General features: G+C 38.9%; 1 protein-coding gene and 1 non-coding gene across 2 annotated transcripts; one reads left to right on the forward strand and one right to left on the reverse strand.

The window, feature by feature from the left end:
- Window positions 1-1,046: 1,046 nt before the first annotated feature.
- Window positions 1,047-1,153, reverse strand: LOC137957386 (small nucleolar RNA R71). Its single transcript, XR_011113355.1, has one exon. It is a non-coding gene; the product is annotated as a small nucleolar RNA R71 (small nucleolar RNA).
- A 2,136-nt stretch (window positions 1,154-3,289) lies between these two features.
- LOC137954873 (uncharacterized) lies at window positions 3,290-5,038 on the forward strand. The gene is made up of 4 exons (XM_068801775.1): window positions 3,290-3,367; window positions 4,394-4,600; window positions 4,673-4,796; window positions 4,857-5,038. The coding sequence occupies exons 1-4, from the start codon at window positions 3,290-3,292 to the stop codon at window positions 5,036-5,038; spliced, it is 591 nt and encodes a 196-aa protein (XP_068657876.1).
- The last annotated feature ends 5,172 nt before the right edge of the window (window positions 5,039-10,210 follow it).

A 10,210-nucleotide genomic window follows, 5' to 3' on the forward strand; every position in this document is an offset into this window, starting at 1 on the left:
TTATTGAAATGGGATTCTAAAAAGAAGCACCTATGGACTTATATTGTGATAATCAGGTCGCAATACACATCACATCGAATCTAGTCTTCCATGAAAGAATGAAGCGTATTGAAATAGAATATCACTTCATACGGGAAAAATTCACTGTAGGCATCTTATCTCTCATGCATATATCCTCGCAAAACCAGGTTGCAAACATCCTCACCAAACTAGTCACTCAAAATTTTTTGACCACCATATACTGCAAGCTGGTCATCTACAATGTTTTCTCACCCCCAGCTTGAGAGGGAGTGTTACAATGTGGGACCCACCATTACATGCAACCATGGTGGGACCCACCGTGATGTCAGCAAGAGGAGTCACCACATGAGCTAGAGTGAGCTGGAGTACGTTAGAAGGTTTGAGGTTAAAGTGGGACCCACAAGATATACCACGACCTGGTATCATTCTCAAATATGTGTTGGGAAGATTTGCATATCTTCCTTGATTTATATGATTGATTATCTTCCTTAGATTGATGTATTATAAGGGAAAGTAGGAATCCTAATCGATTAAAGAGTTTCCCTAATTATGTAATTGGAATAGTATAAATAGAGGACCTGGTGGATGTCTAGATCATCAAGTTCTCCTCTTCTCTCATTCACATGAAAGAAGCTCTTTTCTTCTCTTCTCTTTAATTTTTTCCTCTTCTCCTCTCTCTACTCGAGAGCTCTCTTTTCCTTTTCTCTTTTTCTCTTCTCTCTCCCCTTGCTCGAGTTATTATTCATGGGGTCTTAAATTCAACAATCAGCATGATGCAACAAGCCCAATTCAGCGAATCGCCATTGGATGATCCCAATATTCATTTGGTGATGTTCTTTGAGATTTGTGACACTGTAAAGATCAAGCGTGTTACTATAGACACCATTAGACTGAGATTATTTCCTTTTTCCTTGAGGGACAAGGAAATAGGTTGGTTACAATCTCTATAACCGGGAAGCATCACTAGTTGGCAGGACATGGCTGAAAAGTTTCTTGCTAAATTCTTTCCACCAGCACAAATAGCCCAACTCAGGAGTGAAATTGGTCAATTCAAGCAAAATGATTTCGAGTCACTCTATGAAGCATGGTAAAGGTACAAAGATTTGATTTGACGCTGCCCTCAACATGGATTGCCAGATTGGTTGCAAGTTCAGATGTTCTATAATGGGTTAAATGGGAAAACTCGTACCATAGTTGATGCTGCTTCTGGTGGAACATTGATGTCAAAGATAGTTGAAGGTGTTGGCTCTCTTTTGGAAGAAATGTCCTCAAAAAAATATCAATGGCCAACCGAAAGAACTATGGCTAAGAAAGTTGTTGGGATTCATGAATTGGAGCCGTTTGCTGCCCTTTCTTCTCAAGTTGCTTCTCTATCCCATCAGATTTCAGGTTTGACAAACCAAAGGATACCACAAAGTGCAAAATATGTGTCAGCTACAAGTATGACAGTTCCGGACAATGAAGCGAGTCAAGAACAAGTTCAATACATCAACAATCGGAACTACAACTATCGTGGTAATCCTATGCCAAATGATTACCATCTAGGGCTTCAAAATCATGAGAAATTGTCTTATGGAAACACAAATAATGTGTTGTAACCTCCTCCAGGATTTGATAGTCAATCAAGTGAGAAGAAGATGTCACTTGAGGATGCCATGGTTTCATTTTTTGTGGAGACAGAATCAAGGTTTAAAAAGACTGATTCATAGTTGGATAACATTGGGATTCATTGTAGCAATATGGGAGCCACTATGAAGAATCTTGAGGTGCAAATTGGGCAACTGGCCATTACCATCAATGCCCAACAAAGAGGAACTTTTCCTAGCAACATAGAAGTGAATCCAAAGGAACAATGCAAGACCATCACCCTTAGGAGTGGAAGAGAAATTGAGAGGTCACCATCAAAGGAAACCAAGTCAACCCCAAAAAGATGAAAACAATATCCAAAGCAAGACTAAAGTAGAAGAAGAGGAGATTGTGGATGATACACTAAGAGAGATTGACATGCCTCCATCAATTTAATATCCTGAAAATCCTCCTATTCTCTCTACTCCACTTCCTTATTCTCAACATTTTCAAAAACATAAATTAGATAAGCAATTTTCTAAGTTTTTGGATATTTTAAAGAAAATTCACATAAATATTCCTTTTTTAGATGCCTTGGAAGAAATGCCAAAACTATGTCAAATTCTTGAAGGACATCATTTCCAAGAAAAGAAGGTTGGAGGAGTTTGAAACAATGAAGCTTTCTGAAGAATGCAATGCCATTCTTCAAAATAAATTGTCTAAAAAATTAAAAGATCCGGGGAGTTTCACTTTGCCTTGCAGTATTGGAAATTCATTTTTTACTAAAGTTTTATGTGATCTTGGTGCTAGCATTAATCTTATGCCACTTTTTGTTTGCAGGAAATTGGGACTTGGAGAGTTGAAACAAACAACCTTTTTTTTGCAACTAGTAGACTAATCCGTCAAGTATCCACGTGGAATCATAGAAGACATATAGGTAAAGGTGGATAAATTTATTTTTCCTGCTGATTTTGTGGTGTTAGATATGAAGGAAGATCAAGAAGTCCCACTAATTCTTGGCCAACCATTCTTGACTACGGGAAGGGCTTTAATTCATGTTCAAAAGGGTGAATTAACATTGAGAGTAAACAAGGAAGAGGTTATGTTCAACATCTACCAAACCATGATATTTCTAAAAGATCCAAGTACTTGCTTTCGGGTAGACGTCATTAAGCAATGTGTAGAAGAAGGATTTCAAGCAGATATACATGTCGATCACCTAGAACGATGTTTCACCACTTCATATGAAGCTTATAATTTTAATAACTTTGTTGTTTGTGAATCTGATTTACCTTTTGTTAGTGAAGAATTTCTCCACTATGTATTTGCCTTGGGAGCCTTGCAGTAGGTTACATCAGTTAACAATGAAGTAGCGAGGCTAGAGCAGATGGTAGCAAAGATAGATTCAATGATTTCTAAAGAAAAGATGCAGCAAACTACAACTCTAGAGTTGAAGCAATTACCTGAGCAGCTTTGCTATGCATTTTTGGGTGATAGTTACACCTTTCCAGTGATTGTTGCAGCATCATTCACACCCGAAGAAGAGGAAAAGCTGCTATGTGTGTTAAGGGAGCATAGAAAAAAATTGGGATGGACTATTTCCGACATAAAAGGTATAAGTACCTCCATTTGCATGCACAAAATTTTAATGGAGTAGCTTTACAAACTATAAATCAAGCACCAAAGAAGATTAAATCCAGCAATGAAGGAAGTTGTGAGAGCTGAAATTTTGAAGCTCCTCAATGCTGGATTTATTTATGCTATTTTAGATAGCTCATGGGTAAGTCTGGTGCAGGTTGTACCAAAAAAGGGTGGAATGACGGTGGTAAAAAAAAACATTGAGTTTATTCCTACAAGAACAGTCATGGGTTGGCGTGTACTCCAAGGGGTGTGTGATGTTATAGTCCTGTGTTAAGTACTTGGCTTTCCGCTACCTACCAGGCCGGTCTTTTAGGTAGTATTAACTAGGTACTTAACAAATTCGTTGGATCTTGCTTCTTCAAGAATTTGATTTGGAGGTTCAAGATAAGAAAGGAAGCGAGAATTCAGTTGTTGATCATCTCCCTCGGCAAGAGCAAAAGGAAGTAAGACCAAATTCACTGATCCAAGAAACATTCCTTGATGAACAGTTATTTGCATGTGAGATCAAGCTTCCTTGGTATACTGATATTATAAACTACTTAGCTTGAAAAGTACTGCTACCAGATCTCACTTACCACCAAGGTAAGAAGTTTATGCATGATGTGAAATATTATCTTTGAGATGAGCCTTTGCTGTTCAAAAGCTGCCCTGATCAAATCATCCGAAGATGTGTGCCAGAAGAAGATATGCAAGCCAGTCTCCATCATTGCCATTCATCATCATATGGAGGACACTTTGGAGTAACACGAACAACAACTAAGGTACTTCAAAGTGGTTTCTTTTGGCCTTCTATTTTTCGTGATAGTTATACTTTGGTGAAAACTTGTGACCGGTGCCAACATATGGGAAATTTTTTAAGGCGTCAAGAGCTACCATTGAAAAATATCTTAGAGGTTGAGTTATTTGATGTTTGGGGAATAGATTTAGATTTCACCCCCCACGTTCCCCTTCTTTTGGCTTTGTTTATATCTTATTAGCAATTGATTATGTGTCAAAATGGGTGGAAGCAATTGCTGCAACAACAAACAATGCAAAGGTGGTGCTCAAATTTCTACATAAGAATATATTCACAAGATTTGGCACTCCATGATCTATTATTAGTGACGAAGGGACCCATTTTTGTAACAAGTCGTTTGACAACCTTCTTTCTAAATATGGTGTGAAGAACAAGATAGCACTTGGTTACCATCACCATCCTCAAACTAATGGCCAAGATGATGTTTCAAATCGTGAAATCAAGAACATCCTTGAGAAGACGGTCAACACCAATAGAAAGAATTGGGCAAAGAAGCTTGATGATGCTTTGTGGGCATATTGTACAGCTTTTAAAACACCTATCAGGATGTCTCCTTACCGATTAGTGTTTGGAAAAGTGTGTCATCTCCCTATTGAGTTGGAGCATAAAGCTTATTGAGCTGTAAAGAAGTTTAATTTTGATTCGAAGGCAGCAGGGGAAAAACGACTTCTTCAATTGAATGAGATGGATGAGTTCTGGAACGATGCTTATGAAAATGCAAAGATTTACAAAGAACAGACGAAGAAGTGGCATGACAAACAAATTCTTCGCCGTGAGTTTGTTCCAGGACAGTAGGTTTTACTTTTCAATTCATGATTCAAACTCTTCCCAGGCAAGTTAAAATCAAGATGGACAAGTCCTTATACAGTTGACAATGTTTCCACTTTTGAAGCAATAGACTTGAAGGACAAGACATGGAATATATTCAGAGTTAACGGTCAGAGATTGAAGCACTATTATGGAGAGCATGTGGAGAGGAACTGTGCACTTGTTCCTCTTGGAGACCCTAATTGATGAAGATTGAAAAGTTTGGTTGTAGACTTTAAAACAAGCACTTATGGGAGGCAGCCCATAGAACATTCTTTTATTCCTCAATATTTTATTTTTATTTTTATTTTTTTATTTTTTTATAATTTGGATTTTGATGCAGGTTTATTTAGCATGAATAAAGAGCTGAAAATTACAAACTATGACTGAATCACCATTAAACCAGGGAAGTTCCTTTCATTTCTTCAATATTTCTCACTTTTGCATTACAATGAGGACATTTTTTAGTTTAAGTTTGGGGGTGTAAACTCCTATAGTTATTTTGTCTTCTTGTTTCTCTTACCAAGCATGTATTTGAGTATGATTGAACTCTTGAGGACTCTGAAATTTGTGATTGAGGACGGGACTGAGAAAAATTTTCAAAAATCTTTTATGTCAGGATGAGTTTTTTGGGTACTTTGATTTAAATCTTTGTCCTTGAGTATAATTGAGCACATAGTCATGTTTTTATTTATTCCATTTTGCTTATGAAGAGAATGAGTTGTATTAACTAGGTCAGGGAAGTTCAGTCTTGCTTTGCTCTAGAATCTGTTGATGGATCGTTGAGGCAAAATCCTAATTGATACCAAATATTAGATAAATGATCTAGGCATTTCTTGGTCATAAAAAAAAAGAATTCCAAGCCATCCTGATTATCATGCCATCATTGCATGGTGTATTTCCATAGTCAACCCCCTTGAGCCTTATGTTACATAAGCTTTTATTTGTTCTTTTAGCTACATAAACCATTCCCATTCTAAGCCTAAAAAACCATGAAATTACTGTTGAATTTAGGATCCCATGAATAATACCTCGAGCAAGGGGAGAGAGAAAGAAAAAAAGGAAAAAGAGAAGAGTTCTCGGGCAGAGAGAGGAGAGAAGGAAAATAAAATAGAGTAGAGAGAGAACACTTCACACGAGAGAGAAGAAAAAAAAATAAGAAACTTGTTTGATGAATTACGAGTTACAATCACCTCTATTTATAGTTGAGGAGGTGATAGAGTCCATGTACAAGTAATTTTAGGACTCCTAATTACATTCCAACTAGAACTCTCCAAGATAAGCCTATCATCATAAGATTACATTATCTATTTAAGAGACTAATTTAAATCAACTACAAACAACTTCTTTAAGAACGTGAGTCAAGCTAGAGATCCAGCTCTAGGTCCTATCTTATGGGTCCCACATGATCTTCCAACTCATGTAGATAGAGATACCAGTTCGTGGTATCTTTGTGGGTCCCACTAGATCTTCAAATCTTCTATTTAATTCTAGCACATGTTCCTTATCTCTTAGCTAGAGCCACTTTGTATGAGGACTCTTGTTGATACCTCTCGAGCTCATGGTGGGTCCCATATTGTAACACTACCCCTCCAGCTGAGGGTGAGAAAACATCGTAGATGCCCAACTTGCTGCAAATGTTAGACAAAATTTTGTGAGTGACTGGTTTGGTGAGAATGTCTACAACCTAGTTCTGTGAAGATACATGCTAGAGAGATAAGATGTCGTCAATGACTTTTTCTCGTATGAAGTGGCAGTCTATTTTTATATGCTTTGTTCTCTCATGGAAGATTGGATTTGATGTGAATTGCAGCCTGATTATCGCAACATAGATTCATAGGGGCTTCTTTGTAAAAACCCTGTTCAGTTAGGAGAGATCTGGTCCATAGGAGTTCACTGACTGTGTGTGCCATGGCTCTGTACTCTGCTTCTGCACTAGACCTTGCAACTACATTCTGTTTCTTGCTCCTCCATGTAACCAAATTTTCTTCAACCATCGTCCAATATCCCGAAGTAGATTTTCTATCATCCGGGGATCTAGCTCAGTCTGCATCTGAGAATCCTTCGATGTTGAAGTTTCCATGATTTTTATAGAGGAGCCCTCTTCCTGTTCTCCTTTTAGATATCGTAATATCTATTCTAGAGCTTTGCAATGACTGAGTTGTGGTTTGCGCATATATTGACTTACCACACTAATTGCATATGAAATATCTGGCCTCATTATGCAGAGATAAATAAGTCTTCCCACCAATCTTTGATATTTTCCAACATCTACTTCTTCTCCAGTACTTGCACATAATTTTTATTCAAGTCGATAGGAGTTTCTGTTGGTCTACATCCCAACATTCCAGTCTCCTCTAGTAGGTCAAGGGCATACTTCCTTTGAGATAATATAATTGGGTGTCTGGATTGTAGTACTTCAATACCCAAAAAATATTTGAGCAGCCCGAGATCCTTAGTCTTGAATTCAGTACATATCCTTTCTGTTGTCTTTTGGATGCCTTCGGGATCACTGCCACTTATAATAATGTCATCAACATATATGGCTAGAATTATGTTGCCCTTCAGTGTGTCTTTAATAAAGACAGAGTGATCTTCAGAGCATCTGTGAAATCCATCCCGTATGAGTGCTTGACTAAAATTTTCAAACCATGCACGAGGCTACTATTTGAGATCATAAATAGATTTTTATAGTCGACATACGGACTCCCCCTCAACCACATACCTAGGTGGTTGCAGCATATAAATGCCCTCCTTTATATCCCCATGTAGAAAAACATTTTTTACATCAAGTTAATAGACCTGCCAGGAAGAGTTAGCCACAAGAGATAATTACAAATGTACCGAGTTTAATTTAGCCACTTGAGAGAAGGTTTCTGCATAATCAATGCCATAACATTGTGTATAGCCTTTAGCAACAAGGCGAGCTTTCAACTGAGCCACTGACCCATCCGGATTGTGTTTCACCGTAAATACCCATTTGCAACCGATGGGTTTCTTATCTAAAGGAAGGGGGACTAGAGCCCATGTCTGATTTTCATAAAGAGCCTTCATTTCTTCATCCATAGCCGCCTTCCACCCTGGATGTTTGAGAGCCTCCTAATAGGACTGCATAATCAATGCCATAACATTGTGTATAGCCTTTAGCAACAAGGCGAGCTTTCAACTGAGCCACTAACCCATCCGGATTGTGTTTCACCGTAAATACCCATTTGCAACCGATGGGTTTCTTATCTAAAGGAAGGAGGACTAGAGCCCATGTCTGATTTTCATAAAGAGCCTTCATTTCTTCATCCGTAGCCGCCTTCCACCCTGGATGTTTGAAAGCCTCCTAATAGGACTGTGGTACATGTACGGAGGAAATAGCCGACATAAATTGACAACAAACAGGGGATAGACGATGATGAGACAAAAATTTTGTTATGGGATGAGAAGCAGAAGGCATGGTGCATGATCTGGGCTCTTTCCTAACAGAAATAGGATGTGTATCATATTCTGGGTAAAAAATAATCAAAGAAGATGCACTTTTCTTAGGAAGATCCGACAACTCAGCAGGTGGTGTGGTGTCATACAGTTTTTCTGGGGGCAGAGTAGTTTCTATAGCATGGGGCACAACCAGTTGAGGAGAACCTGGTACGGAAGATAAACTTGGGGGAGCATTATCAGAATAATATGGAGAGTCTTCAAAAAATGTGATATCCTGAGACACAAGTAAAAGCTGAAGAGAGGGATTATAGAAAACATAACCCTTTTGTGTGTGAGAGTATCTTAAAAAGATACACTTCATAAATTTGGGATCAAGTTTACTGTATTTTGGGGAGGAAATTTGGACAAAACATTGACAACTGAAGACTCTCAAAGGCAGTGAAAAAGGATCATCATCAGCTAATAATATAAAGTACAAAATTTTTTACCCAGAACGGAAGAGGATAACCGATTTATAAGAAAATTTGCGGTAAGAACTGTATGTGGCCAATAAAAATATGGAACTTTCATGGCATATAGTAAACCACGAGCTACCTCAAGAATATGATGGTTCTTCCGTTCGAATACACCATTTTGTTGAGGGGTGTAGTGTTAAGTTCCCTTGCCATGGATCAAGTCACCCGACGATCTCCTCTTGATTCTAGATTATAATCCATTCTTAGGTGAAGCTTAGGATGTTTTGAATGACCTATGATTTAGAGAGATCAAGCTTTCCAAAGGAAACTTACACCTTGGACCTCGTTGGAGAGAGAATCCGATCTCTGGCTAAACTCTTGATCAATTTCTTCATTCCATTCAAGAACCCATCATCCATATAAGAGAGGATTAGGGTTGACGCACGCAAGCAAAGGCCAATCAAAAAGCCACAAAATTTAAGGAAATTACATCTAACCCCGCTATTTGCATAAACCTGAAATTTACATAATTTAGCCCCTACGTCTACCAGTAACTCTAGATGCTATGGAGTCCAGAACATCACCCCCTGCTAGAGAAAGAGTTTGTCCTCAAGCTCAAAGTTGGGGTAGAGTGCTCGGAATTCTTCTAACGGTTCACAAGAGGCTTCCACCGGATCCATCTCAGCCCAATGAACTAAAATTTCCCATGCGCCATGGACTCGGCGAGCTTGGAAGACATGAACTGGAGTGGGCAGAACATGACCATCCTGTAGTAGCGGCAAAGGGGTGTGCAACATAGGCTAGTTGCCCTTGAACAACTTCAACAAGGAGACATGGAAGACATCATGAAGCTCGGCGTCGGGGGGTAGCTTCAGGTGGTAAGCCATGCTGTCAATACATGCCAAAATCTAGAATGGCCCATAGAATTTTGGTGAAATTTTGTGTCTTTTGGATGTGGTCAGGGACAGATGGCGGTAATGTTGAAAGCGAAGACAGACATAGTCTCCCAGTGCATATGATATGTGATGATGGCCCTTGTCATATGTGTTCTTTATAAGAGCCTGAGCTTGTTGTAAGTGTTCTTTGGCCTGGCCGAGCATATGATCCCTCTCCCTCAAAGTCTGGTCTAGAGAAGTCACTTGAGAAGAGTTAGCAATATAAGATAAGAGATGAGGTGGGTCCCGACCATAAACCACGCTGAAGGGTGTAGTCTTGAGTGTTGTGTGGTAGGAAGTATTGTAACAAAACTCAGCCTAGGCTTGCCAACGGACCCAACCTTTAGGCTTTTCCCCCACAAAGCAATGCAAATACATCTCAATAGTCTGGTTGATGACCTTTGTTTGCCCATCTATCTGAGGGTGCTAAGCTGAAGAGAAAGCCAATTTGGTGCCATGTAAATGGAAAAACTCCTTCCAAAAGGTGCTAGTGAACACTGTATCTCTGTCACTGGTGATGGACTCCGGTAAGCCATGAAGTCGGACAATCTAGTCCATGAAAA

The sequence above is a fragment of the Aristolochia californica genome, unplaced genomic scaffold (assembly GCF_029961685.1).
Source record: "Aristolochia californica isolate CCGP_79_NKW_82.1479 unplaced genomic scaffold, dmAriCali1.0.hap1 SCAF_2, whole genome shotgun sequence".
Classification (NCBI taxonomy): Eukaryota; Viridiplantae; Streptophyta; class Magnoliopsida; order Piperales; family Aristolochiaceae; genus Aristolochia; species Aristolochia californica.